The 23,517-nt window shown below is 38.1% G+C and overlaps 1 protein-coding gene across 1 annotated transcript; it reads left to right on the top strand.

Moving 5' to 3' along the window:
• The first annotated feature begins 635 nt into the window (after window positions 1–635).
• LOC104951969 (unconventional myosin-VIIb-like) lies at window positions 636–23,182 on the top strand. Its single transcript, XM_010778718.1, has 40 exons — window positions 636–707; window positions 799–918; window positions 1,719–1,861; window positions 1,949–2,159; window positions 2,299–2,434; window positions 2,521–2,687; window positions 3,425–3,565; window positions 4,830–4,988; window positions 5,175–5,267; window positions 5,521–5,615; window positions 6,149–6,233; window positions 6,368–6,469; window positions 7,200–7,316; window positions 7,421–7,630; window positions 7,725–7,973; window positions 8,189–8,347; window positions 8,766–8,834; window positions 8,935–9,059; window positions 9,536–9,662; window positions 10,270–10,389; window positions 10,534–10,707; window positions 11,673–11,900; window positions 12,490–12,657; window positions 12,789–12,906; window positions 13,285–13,411; window positions 13,530–13,696; window positions 13,815–13,996; window positions 14,705–14,811; window positions 14,908–15,050; window positions 16,117–16,270; window positions 16,369–16,524; window positions 17,242–17,347; window positions 17,553–17,666; window positions 18,559–18,646; window positions 18,724–18,830; window positions 19,093–19,278; window positions 20,985–21,101; window positions 21,193–21,276; window positions 22,016–22,135; window positions 22,259–23,182. The coding sequence occupies exons 1-40, from the start codon at window positions 687–689 to the stop codon at window positions 22,349–22,351; spliced, it is 5,388 nt and encodes a 1,795-aa protein (XP_010777020.1). The 5' UTR covers window positions 636–686; the 3' UTR covers window positions 22,352–23,182.
• Window positions 23,183–23,517: the final 335 nt, after the last annotated feature.

Genomic DNA, 23,517 nt, shown 5'->3' with positions numbered 1-23,517 from the left:
TCGGGGATGTTATTGAATCCCGCACTAATTCCACAACAAGTTTGATACCCTCACGATTTAGCCTATATCTCTTGATCAATTCACAGTCTTCCATTGTCTCCAAAACATTTCGTCTCTCAGCCATTTTCAGATTCTTTGTGAATAGGTCTTACTGAGTTAGGAGTCCTCTCGAGGACTTTTAAGCTCTCCCAGACTTAGGTGCTACTTTTAGGCCTAAAATACTTTGTGAATTGCTCTTAGTGAATAAAATTAGGAGTCCTAAATGTAAGACTGACACAACCACTATGCTTAGGAGTTTCTCCTAAATTCGCCAGTTAGGAGCTACTTTTAGCCCTAAAATCCTTTGTGAATACGGCCCCAGAGCTTTTATTTAATTTAATTATGATATATTTTATGATTTCTGATTTATCTTTCATGAAGTCCAACATTTTTACAAATGTTTTTACACATTTAAGTTTACAGATTCATTGAGCGTTAAAATTGACAGTGCTTATATAACGCATTTTAAGTACATTTATAATGCAATGCAATCGTAGACATGGGCATCATAGAAAATGTGATTACCCAAAAGGGGTACTTTTTTTGTGGTGTTCTTGTTGTTGTTACATTTGATTTCATTTTTCCCACCAGCCAACACACAAAATAACTTGGAAACGAGTGACGTCAGCAAGTCCCAACACTTCAGCATGGCAGCATCACTCCTGGAGGTGAGCGCAGAGATCGAGTGATGGTAAACTATTAACTTATTATCTGTATCAGCACGAAATGATTGAAAAAAGTTATGTCTTTTCCCTTCAGGTGAAGAGGTCTGCCCTGGCAAAGAGTTTGACCGAACGCTCCTTTATGACCCACAGAGAGAGTGTGATCAAACCCCTCAGCGCCGATCAGGCGTCTGACTGTAGGGACGCCTTTGTGAAGGTAATAAATCTGACCCAATGACTGGCAATCAGAAGGCTTCCAACTTCCTTATTGGATCCTTTCATATAGAAAAAATGTTGCGTACTACAATTGATAAAGATAACAGCATGACGTCATTTTAACCTTTGATTTCAGAGGGATTCATTGAAAACTCAAACTAGAACTTCAACACAATTTAAAAGAGGAGGGTACAGGCAGGGGTTTTCAGATACATCAGTTGTCATGAGAGTGGGGATGCAGGGATTATTACAAACAACCATCCAGTCACTGAGGAACTACACTCTACTTGAACCCCATTTGTGCTCTTTCCTATGCCACCAAACTACTTTGACAAAAACGGTAATGTTACCTTGCAGAACACAGGGGCTGCTGGTCTACCTCTGCCTCTAATGGTTTGTGTTGTTATGTGACTTTGGTTAGGTCAGAATCTTCAAAGTCACAAAAAACTAACCGATCAAGGCAGCGATAGACTTCCTTGTTCTGCGAGATAAAATTACTGTTTTTGTCAATGGAGTGGATATGGCGAGAGCTTATATAACAGCTTCAGTTCCTTATGCATTGTATAATTGTCTGACGGGAAAGTTAAGCATCAAAAATATTCTAAGTATAGCGTAAACTTAAATCGATGTTGACCCTTTGTGTGGGTCTTTATTTTAGGTGGTTAAACTGAATTTGCTACTCCTGTTCACAGCAGTACGTTTCTTGACAAACTATTGCTTTAATATTCCTTTGTGAGTTGGACTGATTCCTCTTGATAAGAAGATCAAATTACATTTTAACATTTTGTATCGATCGCTCAGGCAATCTACAACAAGCTGTTCATATGGATCGTTGAGAAAATCAACAATGTCATCTATAAGAAGTTGACCAAAAGCCCCAAATCCTCCTTCCTGTCAATCGGCCTGCTCGATATCTTTGGTTTTGAGAACTTCAAAACAAACAGGTAAACTTGTTTTTTTCTATCATGTTGAGCACAGCACTGTTTTACACTTAGTTACAGCTGTTCAAATGTAACCCTGTCATCCTACAGCTTCGAGCAGCTGTGCATAAACTTCGCTAACGAGAAGCTGCAGCAGTTCTTCGTGGGCCACATCTTCAAGCTGGAGCAGAAGGAGTACCTGAAGGAGGACATTGTTTGGAATACCATCGAATTCAGTGACAATCAGAGCATCCTGGACGTTCTGGCTGTGAAACCCTGTAACCTTCTCGCTCTGATCGATGAAGAAAGCCACTTTCCAAAGGTTGGTTGCGCTATACAAGGGTTGCTTTTAAGACAAATCACACAGCAAGTATTATTAAAGTCTTTACTTTGGAATCTGCCAGTTCAGTAATATATGTTCTGCTGGTTTTAAAGTTAAAGTATTGTTTGGTGTGCCACAGGGCTCTGACGCCACTATGCTGAACAAGATGAACCAACAACATCGTAGGAACAAGAACTACCTCTCCTCCAGAAGTGAATACGACACAGACTTTGGCGTTCGCCACTATGCTGGCATCGTATACTACGACTCCAAAGGTACAAAAACAATATTTACAAAAAGTCCAACTGAAGACTAATGATCTGTTGCATGGTGATAGTATTTTTATTTTTTTCCCCTGAAGGCTTCCTGGAAAAGAACAGAGATGCGGTCAGTTCTGACATGATCAACATGGTGAAAAAGACCAAGAATATGCTGCTTCAACAGATATTTGAGGAAGAGCTTTCAACCAATAATGTAAAGATCAGTAACAACAAGAAGATCGTCATGACGCCCAACAACTCTCTACGGGTATGGCAATGTACTCCCATATGCATGTCATTTACTTTTACAATGCTACATAAATCTTCTACTTATTTGGTTGGACAATGGTGCTAAAAGGTTGACAATTTTGGTTTGGGAACAACCCAAAGTAAAATCCTGGTTCCCTTGACAAAAGTGCCATTGGATTTTGTATTATTGCTGAAAATGTGCTCTGTGGTTAACAAAAGCTTCACAACTAAACACCCTGATAGGATCTTTGAATCATAACTGCAACAGCTAACATTAGCTAACATTAGCTAAAAAGCTAACGTTAAGCTATAAAGTAGCTACACCACTGTCACATGACTTCAACATCACCACAGCTCAACTTAATGGGGACTTGTTTGTCGCTGTGATTTTGAATGTATAAAGGAAACTGGATACAGCTTTCTAGGTGGGCTTCCATGACGGACCAGGAAGTTGTAATTCCACGATTTAGCCACAACCAAAATTAGCTTCAAGTGCTCTTCCTCATTCCTTGGGCGTTAAGTAGTCTCATTTTGCCACTTGATAGCATCCTCCTTTTTTGAGGCCAGTAAAATCATAGTTTATAATGTAAAACAAAGTTTAAAATATTGATATTTTAGACTGTAAGTAAAACCCATGACTTTGAGACGAGGGACCAGAAGTTGCAAAAATGCTAACTCATGTCCATGTTTTAGGACTCATTCCTGCAGCACTCTATTGATAACATGACTTTAGTATTTTTTCTTTCATCCATGCAGGCCCACACTGACAACCGTAAGCAAGTGGCGACGCTGAGCGCTCAGTTCCGTCAGTCTCTGGACTCCCTGATGAAGGCTCTGTCCGCCTGCCAGCCTTCCTTCATCCGCTGCTTCAAACCCAACAACGAAAAGCAGTCTGAGGCGAGTCTCACATGAGCAACTACTGTATATTGTGGTCAAAATAACACGCAACGAGTGCTATGTTTAGCATTTTTAAACATGACTATCATTAAGCAGTTATGTATTATAAGCACATTAGATGAAGGTTGAGAGAAGTGTCAGTGATGTTTGTCATAGGAAATGTCACTAAATCCTGTATCCTGGGAGTCTACCTTCATTGAAGAGGATAAGATTAATTTTCCAATCTACTTTTCAGCTGCCCTACCATCTGCCCTTTCACTGGATAAACAATGGCCTCTTCCTGCTTGGTGCCATAAAGCAATTTTTTTTTTTTATATATATATAAGCTGCTATTGTACAGTAGTAACTGGGAAGCTTTCCCAATCCCTTTTAAATTAATATCATCTATCTTCCCTCACTGTTATTTTTCCGGCCATGTTAGGGCAAGCTATAGAAGAGCAGGTCCACAACCTTCGTCCTGAATGTATTATATCAACGACTGGAATGATTGACATGACATTTTGTACAGATATTTATGATCCCCAGAGGATGATCTCCCTACTACTTTGGCCATCCCCTGAGTTTTCTTTTTGTGCCACAAAGTTTGAATTTATCCTGTAAAATATCTTAACATCCACATGATAGAGAACACAACGTTTTGTACAGATATTCCTGGTTCCCAGATGATGAATCCTAATGACTTTGGCCAACCTCTGACTTTTTCTTCTAACGCCACCACGTCATATTTAGTGAAATATCACAACAACTATTGGATAGATTGCCATGCAATATGTAGGTCTGGTTGTTTCGGTCCTGGCCATTTACTTTTTTGTCAAATAGTTATTTTTTAATAACATGTTCATGTTTAAAGTGGTGCTTTGGCATGATTCTCTCTGGAGAAATTGATTGGTCATCAAAATCATATGAGTGTTACTGGACTAAGAACTTCTTCAGTTGAGGACAGTCATAAAAATGTGGTGCTGACATTAATGTTCCCCCAAGATGAATTGTATTAATTTTGATGAGCCCTTTTGGTCTTAATCTGGTCATTTTTTGTAATTTTGCAGTTATCGGTTTATTACCTATAACATAAAAATGAAGAAAGAAATGATAGTATTCTCACGCTAAGATGGTGAACATGGTAACCATTATCCCTGCTTAACATCAGCATGTTAGAATGGACAAGTAATGTTTCTGTTGCTGTGATGGTAAAGGCAAGAATAAATGCAACTCAGACCCACATAGAAATAACATTCACATAAGCTTTAATGTGCTCTCCTTTTAGACGTTTGACAGAGAGCTGTGTATGCGTCAGCTGAGATACTCCGGCATGTTGGACACCATCCGCATCCGGAAGCTGGGATTCCCAATTCGCCACACCTTTGAGGACTTCCTGAAGCGCTACAGGGTGCTGCTGAAGACGACCGTCTGTGACCCAAAAACTGTATGTTGTGATGTAGTGTTGTTGACGATCATATGTTACAAAGTTGATTTCATAAATTGTCATAAGTCTTATTCGTTGAATCTTAACTGTAACTGCTAACATGTCCTTATGAGACGGTTGTCTTCTCCCCCCCAGAGAGATTTGGGCTGTTTTTAGCCTCTTTTCAGCATTTTTCTTTCTCACCAGGAGACAGCTGCTGCCTGTTGTGAAGCCATCTGCAAGACGGAGATTCAAGGAGAGGACGTGTGGAAAATAGGAAGGACCAAGATCTTCCTGAGGGTGAAAAAAGCGTTTAATTCAAACCATGTTGTTCCACAGCTTTCTAAATCGTTTCAGCACAGTAGAACATCACTGCAGATGAACAGTTAACTGGGGAAGTAGTGTCAGTGTTATGAACTATTATGTATATATATTTCTACGGGAAGTACTGTACTGTATGCTGGGGTTGACTATTATTTATTTTCTTTCAAAAATAAATTGAATATCTTGAAACCTTATCGCATCTGATTGCAATTCATCCACTTCATTTTAGGATGCCCATGACGCCATCCTGGAACGCCTCAGGGAAGAGAAACTCAGCAAAATAGCTCTGGTGATCCAGAGGGTCATGATGGGACACAAAGACAGGTGCAGCTTCTAAGAAAAGTACAAAGAGGAAATCCCCAAAAGATGTGTCCTGTACTTCAGCTACAGATGATGTTTATGTAGTATTGATATACATGCTGCCATATATGATAAGACAAGATTATGATACAATGATAAAGAAACACAGGATAGGACAAATAAAAGCACATCTTATAAGGATACAAATAATTATGAATTCAATAAATTAAAGTTGAAGTAAGAATTAAATAAAACACTGAGTAAATGGCCTTAGACATCCGGATTTAGAAGCAAACTGAATCTACTTAATATAAATATGCACAGTAAGGGTGTATATTTACAAACTAATATGAATTAATATATTTATGAATATGAAAGATTAATTTCAAAGTTTACAGGGTAAGTTTGAAAGCTTTTTCAGTTATAAGGTTGGGATCAAGCCTTAGTTGTTGAGCCTGAGGGCATAAATAATCAGTCAAATATCAAATGGGGTGTCACAAAAAAGTAATTAAGAGACAGTGGGGGATTGAGGAGTGTGTTTCTTCTTATTTTTACAGAAAGTCTTTCCTGAAGAAGCGGAGGGCAGCTGTGGTTTTGCAGAAGAACTGGAGAGCTTACAGACAGGAGAAATTGCGAAGAAAGGTCCGATGCTTCATAAGCTTTTATACAACTCAGAGCTTGCAGCTGTAATAATGCTCTCTTTCTCTTTGGCGTTAGCTTTAACTTATTTCCAGTCCACTGACCTTCTCCTTTGTTTCCACTCTTGCTCCGAACAGCTCCAGCATGGCTTTGATCGTCTAAAGTCGAAGATCCGCAGTCGGAAGATGCAGCAACAGTTCCAAAGACAGCGCGAAGCAGCACTCACCATACAGAACCAGGCATGTACTGTGGAAACTGTAGATTACCTTTATTTAGTTACCCAGGTTGAAAGATGAAGTATCTTCACATCTTTAAAGAAAGATACCGTATTTTATTTACAGAGGAATGTGAAGACGTATTGTCTAAAAACCCTCAAAATGTGTAATTTTCTAGATGACATATTACGGAAAAATAATTACAGTAATGTAAAATATACAATTTGTATTTTTCTATCAATTATTTTAAACATAACACAAAACTAATATAGTTTAGTACTTGACAAATTAAACACTGATCAGTCATCATAAGACACACACACACACACACACACACACACACACACACACACCTACATTCTTATATTTACTTAAATATGCTGTATAAACTGTATATTATTTATATAGAAACGTTATTTAAAAATATTATACAATATTGAGATTTATATACTTTTACATATTTTTGTTCATTTTAAAGTGTATAAATGAAATATATTTAAAATATAGTGCAGTGCATCAGGATTGCACTGAGATTGAGATTTTTTTTTAAGTCTAAATTTATAAATAGGATTTGGGAATTTATTAAAATGCATTCTACATGTTTTTCAAATGAGCTTCAGAGTTTAAACACATCTTTAGCTTTTTGGGGGGGAAATGGAAATCAATTTAACTTCACTAGTATTTTATCAGTAAGTATATACATTAATGCATTGATTATTCTGAAAGGTTATTAATTATTTCTAATGACCTCTAGGTTCGAGGCTACCGGGCTAAGAAGGTCTATAAGCAGAAGAGAGAGGCCATCATTCTGCTGCAGGCTTACACGAGAGGAACCATGTCCAGAAGAGAAACTTCAAAGCTGAGGAACAATGTGAGACCTTAAAATACAAATAACATAATAAATGTCAAGATGTTGTATTCTAAAACCTTCCACCCCTACCTTTCTCTCTCCTCTCTCTAACCCACCCGTCACAGGCCTCCATTTTACGTCAGCAGAAGGAGGCCCAACAGCGAATTGCTGTGGAGCTTCAGCAGCGACTGAATGTTATCGCCAAGTCGCAGCCAGCAGTTCGGGAGTCTGAGCCAATCGTAGAGCAGGATTCAGAGGAGGAATCTATTGACCTCATGCCCCTGCCTCCTGTGAAAAATGTATCAGAGGTAAAGAAAGCAGCAGATCAAATTGAGGTGAGTTGACGTAATCTGATAATGTAACATTTGTATCATATATAATAAAATGTCTGAGTTAACCAATGGTTTTAATTTAATTTTGACCAATAAGAAGAAGGAAAGGAGGGCCATGCTCGAGTCTTTGGAGGAACCCTCTATAATCATCACTCCATCCTCCATCTCAACAACCCCCACCCCGTCTCTTGAAGAGGAAGAAGACGATGATTTTGACGACGCCAGTGAGGAGTTTTCTTTCTACAAGTTTAGCATCCTTAACTTCCAGAGCAACCACAGTCACACACACCTCAACCAGAGACTCAAGCAGCCTCTTCTGCCCCACGACGACGAGGCCGATGTGCTGGTGAGGGGCACATCTCCTACTGTCATGTTCTGACTCTTGGTTTCCTGATTAATGTCAGTGTTGTCTGTCTTTACTTCCTGTCTTTGTGTTTTCCCTCCTGTGAGATGGTCTGCCCAAACTCAGGTCTAAAACCACCAGACTCAGGGACAGTTCTATTCCAAAGGCCATAAGACGATTAAACACCTGAACTTTTTTCTTTCTTTCTTTTCCTCCAGGCTTGTCTGACTGTATGGTGGATTATACTGCGTTACATGGAGGACATACCTGAACCAAAGTCTGCGGACGCTTTTTCTCAAGCGTCCAGCACCATCAGCTCACGTGTGCTGCCTCACAAGCAGGGCAGGAGGCTGAGCAGCCTGGTTGGACTGGACCAGGTAAAACATATCAAACATACTCTTTTTCTGTTGCTTTATAATACATCTGTTATTAAGAGCTCCAATTTGTGTGGACCTTTCGGTCTCTTAGATATGGGGGTGTCCTTATTTTCTCTGTTTAATATCATATAAGTAGATATCACCTTGGACTTTAAGAAACTGGGATGGATTCTTTTCAATATTTTCTTAGGTTTTATTAGAAAGACTGATCGGGGCAGCCCATATAGAGCGACCGTTGCCTAGTAAGCCGGTTCGAATCCAGAGGAGCATGAACATTACAGGCAATTTCCTCCCCTCTGCCTCCCCCTTTCATTCTATTTCTCAAATAAAGGCACCCAAAAACATCTTTAAAAAAAAAAGATTGATCAATTCAAGTTGAAGCACTGCAGTCTAATCTTCTTCATGTGTTTTGTCATAGATAATACTGAGGAAGAACAAGAAAAAGCTTGGCGGTGGAAACAGAAAAGCTTCTGTTATTACTGAGGAGGTCGGCACATTCATCATCACTTCATCATCACTTCATCATGACTTCTGCTCGTTGTGTGCATTGTTTGCTAAATGTGTGTTTTTGTTGTCATCCTTATCAGCCAGAAGACTTCACTGAGGACGAGGACATTTTGATCGGAGAGGGTCCGACACTGGACCGGCCACTAACATCCATGGAAAAACTCAACATTATCATCGGATACGCTCTATCGAAAAGAGACATCAGGTAAAGATTGGATATTTGTTCATCTGATAAGGGAAAAACAACGATAAATATGCAAATATAACATCTTTAAATAATGTAGATACATTGTGCAGCCTTACAATATAATCCTATACCATCCTCGTTTTTTAAGCAATTCAGTTCTTTTTCTGCAGCCGTCTTGTTTGTTGCTTCATGTATCTTTACATCTTTACGTAGAATCTTTACGTAACTATGTGCAACAATACTTCGATTTTACCACTGTTATATATCACACTTCATGCTACACTTATTTTATAAATACTGCTACTTACCTTAGCTGAATTTGTACTTCTTTTAAATTCTATGAATGTGTATCTTAAATGTCTTTTTATATAATAGTGTTCTATCTTCTTCGTGTCTAGCTGTACTTTGCTGTAACAACGTAAATGTCCCCTTTGTGGGACACATACAGGAATTCTGATTGTGATTCTGATTGGGATGTTGCTCTGTCTGAGTAGGGATGAGATTTACTGCCAGATCTGTAAGCAGCTGGTGAACAACAGGAACAGGAAGAGCCGTATGCATGGCTGGACCCTTCTTTCCATCTGCCTTGGTATCTTCCCCCCATCAGAGCTCTTCATAAAGGTCAGTCATTATCGCAGCTTCCTGTTTATTTTGTGTGTTGTCATGCCTCTTGTTAAAATTTAAAGCATATTCCTCCTCTCTGCTTTTATCACCAATATGTGTTAAAGGATGAAAAAAAATGACAGATACAATTCCTAGAAATGCAGCCCTGCCCCGCTATGTTGATACGGGCAAAGTATTGAGATAAGATAAGATCAGAGCACTTGATTAACATTGTAAAACACAGATAAAGAGTTAATTACTGAAAGTCACTGAGTTAAATATGGTGAACACCTTTACTCGTGGTTTATCCTTGTTGTCTTCTACAACCGGAACACATTTAACACAATGGTTAATGTCCTTGGTTTATGGGCAAGGTTGAATATTTTATTTCCATTTCTACCATCTAAATAAATGTTATTATATCCGATATAATGGATAAACGTTTCTTTTTAAGCAAGTTTCCTTTTAAAAGTTGACATCATTACTGTGATCATTACAGGGGTTTTTTCTACTCCTAGTTACGTTTTACAGCATTTCCAATATCCAAGAAACCCACAATCTCTTATTCATTTTATTACATTTTTAACATTGATATAAATCTGTTCTCTTCTTCTCTGTTCCACAGTATTTGGAGAGTTTCATCCTCAGAGGGCCAAATGACTACAAAGAATACTGTGCTAAGCGCCTGCAGCGTATCATAGCCAACGGAGAAAGAAAAGAGTTGCCCTGTGTGATAGAGCAACAGGTAGAAACACTGAATCACCTTTGTGTCTTGTTGTTAGACCTTTTGAACAGCACACCTCACATCAATCAGCTTTGCAGTACTGAATTATTTGATTGTTTTCTTGAACCTATATCTATTATCATGATTCTTCTCCTTACTGACAAGTCTGCGAAGTCCAAGGAGCCCATTGAGGTGTCTGTGACTCTGCTGGACGACAGCACCGTCAGTCTTCAGCTGGACTCCATCTCCACCTCTGCAGAGGTCTGTCAAGCTGTGGCCAACAAGATTGATCTCCGGGACACATACGGATTCTCCCTGTACATCACTCTCTTTGAAAAGGTGGGCTTTACTTCGTTGTCTCTTGTATCGACATATCCACTCTGACCTTCCTGGGCCTGTCATGGTAAAGGATTTTTGGTGTAGCATATATTGTCCCAGACATAATTCCACATGGACCTTTTATGCCGTTAATGTATTGATAAAATAAGAGCATAATAGTGCAAGTACACCCCCTTCAAAGAGCAATTGAACTTGTATTTGTATGAATATATAAACATTGGGATTGGAATGTGAAAGAAATCCTCTTGACTAATAAAAGTAATTAAAAAAAAACACAGGAGTAAATCAAAATGGATGCTTTGTTTACAAATATCAGCAATGTCCATACAATGCCATAGACTTACAGTATAATAGTAGCGCGTACCATAATGTTCATTTTGGCATCATGTTTCCTATAATGTTTGTGACAAGTAAACAAACATGCATGTAAACACAACTGGTCATTTTCTTAGGTCACTAAAAACGATTGAGCTCATGTCCATATGTTGCACGATAACTCCCCAATGCAAAACTGGTTAAGGTCATATTTTCGACATAAAGTCAATAGCGTAAAAGGGATCAAGGTCATGTCTGTATTTACTATGAGAAGTTGACATCGGTAAAATGAGCACCGTCATGTTCGCATTTACCCCGATAATTGGCTAGCTTAAAAAAAACAAGGTCATGTCTATATTATAAAATGTTTAAATGACAATATATCACACAATAAATCAATACCGTAAAAAGTATTAGTATCATGTCCATATTATCTACCTTAAGTTAGTAACATAGAAATGTTCATCTCGGTATTGTCTGGTATTTGGATGACATGAAAATAATTGAGGTTATATTGTAGTCGATAAGGTGAAAATCGTTGCTGTCCTGTCCATGATCATAAAATAATTTAAATCATTTTTAAATGATTGAGGTCATGTCCATATGGTGTACGATAAGTTGAAAACCTTTTTGATATTCTTCGTCTCCAGATGTGGTCTCTGGGCAGCTGTGAGAATCACGTGTTTGACGCAGTTTCCCAGTGCGAGCAGGAGATGAGGAGGCAGGGCAAGCCGGAGAAGGATGCCCTCTGGATGCTGTCCATCCGGAAGGAACTGTTCACACCCTGGCATGACTGCTCAAAAGACCCGGTCAGCTCGGATCTGATCTACAGACAAGTTATCAAGGGAATCAAGATAGGAGATTACACGAGTGATAAGGTGAGGCTCGGGACCCAGAGGACTTTAATGAAAGATTCTGATCATAACTTGACTCCTGATGTGACGCTTAAAGAAGCTCAAATATTTGTGTGGATTTTGTCTTTCATAGATGGTTATTTATTATTTAGGAAAGCACAAAACAAGTAGTCCTCTCTAATCCAAATGATCACCCGACGCTGCAGTTCCCCTCTGTTCTTCAGAGCCTTTTTAGAGCGTCTTTTAGCAAATGTTACCGTTTTGATTTACTCTCAATGACTGTTCTAATATTTGTGGTGTCCAGTAGTAACAGGTAGCCAACTGAGAGCTACCTGCTAAGCACCAAACGCCATCAATTAGCCACTAGCTGGTGAACATCATGGAGTATTTAGAAACTACAAGGCCAAACATTTCCCTTAGGAGTTACTGGAGACCAAAAGAAAGCTCAAAGGAGAAGGAATACATTTGTGCTGGTGCCCTGAAACACGACTCAAAAAGAATGCTAATGTTGCTACCTGTCTGTTGAATATGTAAATAAGCAACAGTTTGCTAACATGGTGTTGACAACATTTTGTATAAAAATAACTAATACAAATGTGTGTGCATCTCTCAGGACGATGAATACGTCCAGATGGCCGCACAGCACTATTACATCAAGTTTGGCTCTGCATACAGCAGAGAAAATGTCCAAGAGGTGGTTGGGGAATGCATCACAACCACACTCATTGAGAGCAAATCTATGTCAAAGTGGATCCAACTCATCAGCACAGTCATCCTGCAGGTAATGTGCACACAGTCACACAAATGGAGGACTAGAGCCTGATACAAATCTTTTCTAAATGATAGCTTGCTTTGTATTATCTATGAGACGATCCAGGTAACTGTTCATTTTTATTCATACTGACCACACAGGATCCTTATGCCAAGGGAAAGCTGAAAACAGACATTGTAAAAGGAGATCTGGTCAAGAACGCCCAACGTGCATGGCCCCTGCACTTCTCCAAGTTCTTTGAAGTTATAATGATGTCAGGTCAGTCAACATACAGACCGTTAATGAATTGCTGTAGATAAAAAAATCCCTTAAACAATTAATCATCTCAGGAGTTAACACATTCACTATATCATACATTTAAAAAACTGACATATTGAAATAAATGATTAGTTGCGACCCTACCTATATTTTTTACATTCTGGATATAATTCCAAACCATCTTAATGCTTTGGATTCATTTATTTTAAAACAAGAATAAAGGTAAAAAAAAAGGTACATTTTTTGATTTTGCAACTGAGTTTATTCCGAAAGGTGGTGACCATTTAATGTGCCTGATTAGTGAAATAATCTCGCCTATACCCCAGTAAATTACTCATTGTGCATGCCCACCATTTGTATTCCCCCATCCGTCCACAGGGCCTCCTTTGCCTAAAAGCAGGTTTGTTGTGGCTGTAAACTGGAGCGGCATCTTCTTCATGGACGGAAGAGACAAAAGACTCCTTGAGCTTCCTTACCTCGAGGTAAAGGAAGTGCACATTATCAGGTATGGACAGCTTTTTGGTTCTGCATACATCATTTGGTTTTATGTACTCCCTTGCACACCAATTTAATTGAAACATTGAAAAAGTATCAAAGTAATTTAACTTGTTGTATCATTTCAGTGAAAGCCATTTAAATACTCGGTCAGTGAGTTTGGCCACAATCAGAGGAGAGTTCGTCCTGAAGTCTGGGGAATGCGCAGAAATGGCGGCACTCATCGAGAAACACCTGGTGGGGCTGAAGCAGCGCTCTGTGTATGCCCTGGTAAGGCAGGATGTTAACAAACCAGGTAAGAGTCTAGGCATGTATCTTATACGATAGTAAGATCAAACACAAATTGACATATGTAGTCTATTTTATCCAAAACAGAAACATTACATGCTTCTCTTTTATCGCATGTTCTACAGATGACCCCATGTTCCTGGTTTGTAAACGAGGAGACCTGCTGCTGGCAGAGGAAGACGATAAAGATTCACCCGAAAGGAACTGGTTCAAAGCGACCAACCAGCGGACGGACGCCAGTGGAGCAGTCTACAGGGACAGAGTGATGTTTCTGCCCACTCTAGACAAGCCCACTGACGAAATGCTGGTAGAGTTCCCTTCACCTTTTTATACTTTTTAGTTATTTTTCTATTGCATGGCTAATACATTTCAGCAGAACCCTAAACAGAACGTCTATTCAAAAGGGACATCAAAAGAGAGTGAAAGTAAACAGGGTGAAATCAAAATAAAGAAATATGTTAGGTTGTTCATCAAGTTGTTCATATGTTCATGTGACTGTTATATTAATATAGCCTATAAACACAACATGGAGACTGTGGTTGGTTGGCTCAAAGCTATCTTCTGATCTTTTGAAGCTTACAGAAACAAAAAGTGAACATCAAAATATTGTCTTTTTTTTAACCTTGGCTCATCTGCAATGTTAAAAATGTCACACATTTTTTAGGTAAGGGAAACATTAGAGTAAATCGTATTGCAAGTAACACATTTCTATGTAGTATGCGTATTATAAAAGTGTTGGAGATATTCAGATGTAAAAAATGTGAAAACGGCTACATGTTTAAATAAGATGTGAAATTCTGTGAGCAGCGTTAGAAGCTGGCTAACATGTTTATATCATTTATTAAATATTTAAAACTTTTCCATTGCTAGGTAAATATGCAATCTGCATCAGCAGTCATTAGGTTAAATATATTGCATAGTGAGTTTTCAGCCAAATGGATGCCTAGTATATCCCTGACGGTTCACATGAGCCCCCTCTTGTGGTGTAACTGATGAACTGCGTCTGGCCCCTCAGGAACTTCTCACTCCAGGCCAGCATAAGACAGCAGCAAAAAACGCCCCCGAGAGGGAAGTGACCGTGGCTCCTGTTTCCTTAAAAGAGTTTGCGATTGACAACTTCAGGTATCGATATTAGTCTCTTTATATATCATCATCACAACTTAAAAAGCTGGATTTTTTCCCCCCTGATGTGCTCACACTGTGTCCTCCCTGTCGCAGGCCTGCGGTGCGGCTGGGTGCGTCTAAAGGGGCCGTCAGGGAGAAGCTGTGGGCTTGTTCCCGGGAGCCCCTCAAACAGCCGCTGATGAAGCGCCTGGTGGGGGACTCTGACCTCAGCAGTCTGGCCTGCAACGCCTACACTGATATCCTTTAAGTGATGGACATGAGGGCAAGTAACGTGTGTGACAGTAGAGAATGTTTAAATGCTTTACTGCGTGAAACCTGGTTCTGGAGATTTTCCAAACTTTCATTTGTCCTCTATGTTTATGAGTTTGTGTATGCAGAAATTGGCTTTAAATGAAAATATCTAATAATAATGTTATTTTGGTAACATTGTCTATGACAGCCATGCCTATAATGCCTTATAATCATCCTAGTAATGAGTTATGATCTTCTTATGGTTTTAATTATAGATACAAGCACTAGTACATAGTCAAAATGCATTATAATAACAAATAAATATAAAATAATGAATATAAAGCATTTTACAAGGACTTAAATGGTCAAGTATCATAATACTTCATAATTGCTGTTCACTGACTGACATTTGTTTTTTGCAAGGGAACAAATATATAATTAAGTCTATGCCACAAGAATTCTGAACCAAATGTAAATGTATTTATTTATTAACATTATTAACATTTATTATTATCCCAACATTAATTGTGTAGTCTAACAACATAATTATGAAGAACAACTGAATTATGGACATTTATATTTCACTAACCCCCAAAAAGGCTTTTATTGTTATAAAGCATTATGAATATGTACGAGTGCTTATACCTGTAATTATGCAGTGCTATTAGCAGATGATAACGCGTAAGAACTATTTTTCTAATGCATTATAGATATGGGCGTCAACTAAAAGTGCTACCATTATTTGTATTGTTCGTTTCACACAATTAACTGTGGGTAATCTGTAACTTTTTAAGAAAATATATATTATAATAAGTGTTTTTTTTTTATAAAAACTGAAACTTTTACAAACAGAAAATAAAATAAACCTAAAAACACCAGCTTAACATATTTTAAAACAAAGACAGCAAAACTAATGGAAAGTAATCAAACAAATGATAAAAAAGGCATTCTTGAAAAAACATGTTTTTTAAAGTCCCCTCTGTTTAGAACCCAAGGATTGTTTGGTGATACAGACCCTAGTTTAGTTTAGTTTCTTCATCGTTCGTGTGAATCCTTAACATATGCCGGCACCTATCCTGAAGTACATGGGCGACTACCCCATCAAACATGCCCGCAGCCCTATGGAGCTGACGGACCAGATCTTCGGTCCAGCCACGCAGTACAAGGCTCTGCAGGACGAGATCTACTGCCAGATCATGAGACAGATGACCAACAACAACAACAGGTGCTGCCTCAGTGTGTTCTTCTTCTGTGTGATAAAGCATTCACAATCCAGAGCCAACATATCCAATCCGTTTTCCTTTTTCTCTCCCTCTCTCTCAGGCTGAGTATGGAGCGTGGGTGGCAGCTCATGTGGCTGTGTTCAGGCCTGTTCACACCCAATAGGAATTTATTGGGATACACTCAGCGCTTCCTGGAGTCGCGGTGCAGAGAACAGCTGGCTCCGGACTGCCTGCAGAGGCTGAACGGGATGTGCAGGTCAGACAGACATGAGAAACAAGATGATGGAGATGTGCTGTATAAAGTGCTTGCTACTGGTAGTTTATTAATTTATTGTGCTGCGGAAATAAGGCATTTGGGCCACCGTATAGAAGCACAGCTGCTTGCCCGTGTGCTGGGGTGCAGCTGTAAAGGACGGGTTCGAATCCCACCTGGGACCATTTACTCCTTTTTACCCCTTTCAACTCTATCTCTACAATAAAGATGCTATAAAAGAAGGCACTTATTGCACAGCAAAATAAGATGCAAAACAACAAACTGAATGTTATATTCTACAAATTCAAATTTTACAGAAAAGTATTTATTTGTAAGCAAGTTTTTCAATATTAACAGTCATTTTGTTACGTGTCTTTTTCCCTTAGTGAATTTCAATTACATGTATTTTGTATTAAATAAGTAACGCTGTTGCATGAAATGAAAATAAAATGACATGAAACGAGAGAGAGAGAGACATCCTATACAAAGTTGATCAATTTACTTAACTACAGGAACATACCAAGGGACATCATTTCTGCACGGCAACAATATACAAAGCAACATAATAACTGTCATATTTCTAAGCTAGTTACTACTCAAGCAGGTTCTGTAACAGAACAATGGTTTTATAGTAAATGCAATATAATTAAGCTATGTTTCATTCTTGCTATGTATATTTGTGAGTGAACAACATATTAACCTTATGACTTCTGCTCTTAGTAAGGAGCCCAGGAACCTTCCTCCCCATCATATAGAAGTGGAAGCCATCCAACAGAACAGCACCCAGATCTTCCATAAAATCCACTTCCCAAATGAAACCAGTGATGTAAGACGCATGCTCATGATATAAATCAGCTTAATGGAGGAAAGCTTAAACTTTCCTTTATTTCCTTCAGTTTGTGGATTCCATGACCCTTGTTCATGTCGAAATTAGGTTTAAAAATGACTTCCAGATACATTTAAATATACACGACACAGCCCATTTTGGTTATCAGCTAACGTTTCTAAACTCACTTTCATAATGTTTGCAGATCTTTGAGGTGCAGTCGACGACAACAATTGAAGACCTGTGCCGTAGCATCACCTATCAGCTCAAACTGACCTCAGCCGACGGATACGGCCTGAGCCTGAAGACTACAAACAAGGTGAGGTTGGGTCGTACTTGTTTGTTTAAGATTCATGATTTTTAAGTAGGGCTGTTTCAAAAAGTTCAAAGACTTATTTAGTGCCGAGAAGCTTTAATTTCTTTCTTTTTTTGAATGCTTATTTATTGTCAATATTGCTACACAAATTGGGCTATACTAATATTATTAGCATAGCCCAATTTGTAGAGTAACTTTTCAGTGTTAGCCACGTAGGGTTGTTTTAGTTCTCATGCAATCATTTTCTAAAAATCACAACATGTCCTGCTTCAGTTCATAGTTGTTGGCAGTGAGGCTTTCAAAAACAACCTTTTCATTGCTGTTGTAAACAATTTGCTACTTGGCGATTTATATTCATTAAAGACATTTGATTTAATACTTTTTTTAAATGTAATCCATGTAATCACTTCAAATTCAGGATTTTGTTGGAGGATGTATTTTTATTTCTTAACGATGACATGATGTCATTTGTTACAAACCGCCAGTTTTAAGATGACGTAAAAGCTTCAAAATGAACAATTATCTAACGTACTGTAACGTCAGCATCTCTTAAGCTTTTTGTGAAAAAAACAACCTTATTTCAGGCATCTCACTAAAAACATATAAAAAACATTAAAAGCAAACAGGAAGTTGTTAAATGCTAACTCATTTCTGGGTTTTAGGACTCATTCCTGCAGCACTCTATTCATTTCTATAAAGTCATGGACATTTGTTGTTTGTTGGACATTTGTTATTTGGTCTGCATTCATGGCATGATAAATGTTGATGTTCAAATGTTGTGATAATGACGTAATATATTTTAATCTCTTCATTGAATGCAAAATCCTCTTCTCAAATACTGACGTTGGTTCTTCCCTATTCAACATACTTATCCTATTCTGTTTTGAAATCTTAGATGGTCAACCTGCAGGACCAGAAATACTTATTCGACAGCTTAAGGCAGACTGCAGAGCCTTCTAAGAAAGGAAAAAGAGTGAAAGAAGGTAACACTTCATACCGACACCTTCACGTTTTACAGTCAGTCATTCTCCTTATTTGTAATTGGGGTTTTGTGTTCCAGTAATCCAAGCCAACATGCCCTACCTGGTGATCTTCAAGAGGAAGCTGTGGTTCAACGTGAGCCCGGGGAAAGACCTGGTGGCAGACCTCATGTTCCATTACCCACAGGTATCCAACCAAAATACTCATTACATTACAATAAATGACATATCATTACATTAAAAGCTCACTCTTTTATCCAAAGTGTCTTACAATAAGCACATTCAACCATGAAGATAGACACTCAAATAGCAGAAATTCTGTTATTAGCTCTCAAAGTCCTCAACAGGAATATTTCTGCCATCCTGATATCAATATGTAGCTCTTCTTGTGCTGACTCTTCCTCTCAGAGTTGCTAGGTCACATTACCTTTTTATTAACCCCCATATAGGAGCTGCCGAGGTACCTGCGTGGATACCACAACTGCACCAAAGAGGAGATGACTAACATCGGCGGCCTACTCTTCAGAGCCGAAGTGGATTCAGACCGGTCGCAGTTTGTCATGATCCCCAGAATGCTGAGGGAGCTGGTTCCTGCGGACCAGATCGATCTCATGTCTCCTGAGGAATGGAAGAAGGTAAACCAAAGAATGAGCAGAGGCGGGGCGGACACTTAAGACGCATTAATACCTCGTCTAAAAAATATGTTTTGGAGATATACCATGAGAGAAGTGGATTTTACACGACTGTGTCCAGCAAAGGGATATCCTTTGAGTTTTTGCTCTTTATTATTTGCACATTCATTATTTTCACTGTTTACCTATAAATGCAGTGTCCAGAATTCAGATTCTAGCTCAGGGGTGTCCAAACCTTTTTCACCGAGGGCCACATGCAGAAAAATATACGAAGGCCTGGGCCACTTGCTAGAAGTGAGGTATATTGCCTCATAAGTTAAGTTATAAGTTAGCAAAATCAATCAATTGTAGGTAAATGATGCTTGATACTTGAATATGCTTTAAGAAAAAACAGCTCTCCAGAGGGTTTCATGTATTGTGTTCCTTAAAACAGGAGCCTCAGATTGATTATAATAAGAGGCAATAGAAAGGGTTTATTTCAAGCGTGTTATGCAAATAAGTTATTAGGCTTTTTTTTATCTACTAAGATTTGTTAGAGAATGTTTTCTACTTTTGAATTTATTTGGAAAGTGGGTTTATTAACACATGAATACTAGGTAATATATGTTTACATATATATTTAAGAAGTACAATAAGACAAGCAAAATGTTCATTTGTGGGCCGTATTTCATTGTACTTTTTTTTATTTGCTGAGGGCCGATTCAAAATGGCCTGCGGGCCGCATTTGGCCCCCGGGCCGTAGTTTGGAAACCCCTTTTCTAGCTTATCCTTGTATTTGTGACGAGGACAATACATTTAACCAGGGCATGGGCCATATAAAGAAAAGAAAATATCCCGATCTTTCAGATATGTATGAATGCCTCACTATCCACGTTGCAAGGATATTTTAGGGGTTGACTATTGGTGCTTTCGCCAAATATTTTCAAAGTGACATTTGATAAATAATCCCTTGTTATGATTTAACAGCTAAGTATGGAACAACCTCAAAAAGTTCAAAAAACAATATCTATAAAATGTAATACTGCCGTTAAAACCAGAAACATACACTTTTGCAATATTACATATCAGGAAATCTTAAAAGATCTCTAGTCTTATATCACAATATAGACTTAATATAGATTTGGTGCCAGCCTGACATGTATCGTCCACCCTAGAACTGATGTCCGTCATGTTGTCACATCAAGTTAACATTACATTACAACCCCATCCATCTGAGGGAACACTGTTGAAATTGGGAGCTGTTTTAAATGGCAAGGAATAAATAAATATCAATACTTCACTTTTCATGGAGACCAGATCATGTTATTTCTTAGGAAGAAAAGCTATGCAGAGATTACACCTTATCAGTAAAAAAAATGTCAACAGAGAAACTGTCAGGAGTGGTACACTTTGACAGTAACATAATAGTGAAACCAAATATGCTCCTTTGTGACAGGCATGCAATGGAAACCAAAAGGAAAGCTCTTGATATAACAAGAAAATTCTACCCACAATTTGGATTGCTCCGCTCAGGGAAGTCACTATAGACTGCCACCAAAAAGCATCTTCTTCTAAGTGCAGTTAGATAAACACATAATACTAAGCTGAATTTGACTAATTCCTTTTGTCTTTTTGTGTAATTCATGTTCATTGTGTTGGAGCTAAAGAAATGTTTTCACATCATAAATAATAAATATTCTATCCTAACCTAATGTAACCTGTATTTGCAGCACATAATCCAGGCCTACAGCAAGCAGAGCGGCATCACGGTGCAGGAGGCTAAAATCGAGTTTCTGAAAGCCATTTGCAGCTGGCCAACATTCGGCTGTGCCTTCTTCGAAGTGAAAGTGAGCCACCAGGATAGATTGTCATGAAATCAGCATTCAGCAATTTATGGAACACTGTTTTGACATATTATGATTTCCTTTGACTTCGCAGCAAACATGTGAATCAAGCTACCCACATATAGTTTTGATCGCCATCAGCAAGCTTGGTATCAGCTTAATAGACCCACAAACGAAGGTAAGCCTAATGATGCTCATTAATACATTATGTGTTTCCTTTCCTTTTCATGTTTGATTACACTGACACTTTTTATGTGAGTTTTGACATTTCTAGCTAACTGTTCGGTCTTTATTGGTCACAAACGTGATGTAGAAGAAGTACCGAGATCTTTTTCTTAAGTAAAAGTAATAATACCACAGTGTGGAATACTTGAATACAAGTAAGTCTGGCATTTAAAACGTTACTTAAGTAAAAGTACGAAAGTATAGTAGCATCATTTTTTGAATAATATATATTGTATGACTGGTTTAATGATCCATTTATGGAAACTATTTTCATTTTGCAAATGGTGGAGATGCTTTGAATTACTTGTTATACTCCCAGGTATCTTAATTCATAATAGCATGTCATAATTCATTAGCGATTTACATTTATGTAACAGAAATATCAACCGGCAAAATAACTAAAATAGTAACAAAAAAAATGTAAAAAGGGCCGCCGCATAGATGAGTGGTTAGAGCTCATAAGCAGTGTCCGCTGCCAAGTAAGCGGGTTCGACTCTCAAGCCCACCGAACAATGTCATCCCCTCTATCTCCCCCTTTCAACTCTGCATCTCAAATAAAGGCACAAAACATATCTTTTGATTAATATTTTGAAGTTGAATGTCAGTATAAATTAGCATCAAATGGAAATACTAGCCAAATGTTTCTCGAAGATGTACTTAAACTATCTCATGTTAATGTCAATCCCCTTCAGGAGGTGCTGGTCATGCATCCGTTCAGCCGCATCAAAGAGTACCAAAGCGAAGGGAACTACTTCGAGATGTCCATCGGCACATTGTTGAGGGCCGTCGTCTTCGTCTGTGAAACCACACAGGTGAGCAACTGCCTTTTTAATGTCATTTTACAATGTCTATATACGGCAATCATCACATTATTATATTATCATGAGAAACCATTTTTCAATCAAAGTTTTCTAACCTTTTTCCTTTTTTTTTAGGCCAACACAATGGAGGACCTTATCAGATCGTACGTCACCATGTATGAGAGGCAGAGGACGGCCTTACGACCCAAACACAACATTTTCTCTTGAGGGCAAAAGAAAAGCCTCTTGTGCATTCTTGATCAATACAATTAAATACAACCAGAAATAGGGTTCATATTAATTTACTGGTATTGACCTGTGATGCCTACATTTAGTCATTTATCCTAAGACATTGCACAGTGATTTATCAATAAAGTTTGCAGTTACAGAGAAGCAAATACTTGTTCGTGCTCCTCCAGTTTGCCAGTAGATTAAGCCCTTGTTTTGCCATCATTTTATATTTAATGGCACTGAATTACCTCTGATTTCACTAATACTGGTTTATAATAAAGTTTCATCACTGTCATGGTAATGTTTTTTTTTCATGGCATAGGATAATAAATATACAAAAAAAAGAGGAATTGTTCTGTCACTAATCCCACAGTGCATTTTCCCTCTAGCTTGGTGAACTTTTAATAAATACTTTACACTCAATGTAAACTATGTTAGCTATTTAAGTTAAATTATGTTATTGTTAGGATGGCATGGTAGTTTTTTTAGCACAATGTTGAGGTCCTACTCTTTCTTAGAAAAAAGGTGCAGGTTTTACTTAAATTGAAAGGGGCACCGCTGCCTGTGCCTTAAAATAAACGATGCAACATATACATCTATGTAAAATTGAAAGTTGTTGTCTTGGCTTATTGTTTTCAGGTGCTTCCTGGGCAAGAAGAAGCGTGGCGTTATAAACCCCCATGTCAGCACATTCTTTAGAAAACTCCTTGACTTTGAGTGGATGTCTGTAGACATGTCCAGGACTAATGTAAGACACTCACAGTCTGTAGAAAGTTTCATGTGAAATGTACTTTGCACTTGAATGGAGGAATAAAAAGTTGAAATGGGTATGTTCTTTGTTTTTCTTTGTCGATTGAGCAGATTCAATTGTGTATGTACAATATATTATAGTATTATTTAAAAAAAAAATGTATAGTAAATTACTGGCTACTGTGTTGCATTACTTTTACAGTAAAAGTGTGAAAATACAGATAATTACTGTAATTTATGTATCACAGCTCTGTACTGCTATATCACAGTACTTCCATGGGAATGGCAACTATAAAGTCACAGTATGTAGTTGTACTTTTATTCTAATTTACTGTAAAATATTTACAGTAAATTACTGTGAAATCCATGCAACTAGTAGCCAGTCATTTACTGTAAATGTACAGCCAAAATGT

This window comes from Notothenia coriiceps, unplaced genomic scaffold (assembly GCF_000735185.1).
Source record: "Notothenia coriiceps isolate Sejong01 unplaced genomic scaffold, NC01 NC01_scaffold00019358, whole genome shotgun sequence".
Classification (NCBI taxonomy): Eukaryota; Metazoa; Chordata; class Actinopteri; order Perciformes; family Nototheniidae; genus Notothenia; species Notothenia coriiceps.
Note: the sequence above shows the minus strand (reverse complement) of the source record. Positions and strands in the feature narration are given on the sequence as shown.

What these genes read in the sequence shown, in the direction of transcription:
- LOC104951969 (XM_010778718.1), top strand. Translation starts at nt 687, where the DNA reads ATGGCAGCATCACTCCTGGAG. An exon ending in CTTCTGTTATTACTGAGGAG is followed by an intron (nt 8,835 to 8,934) that starts GTCGGCACATTC and finishes CATCCTTATCAG; the next exon opens with CCAGAAGACTTCACTGAGGA. An exon ending in GGCCTGCAACGCCTACACTG is followed by an intron (nt 15,051 to 16,116) that starts ATATCCTTTAAG and finishes ATATGCCGGCAC; the next exon opens with CTATCCTGAAGTACATGGGC.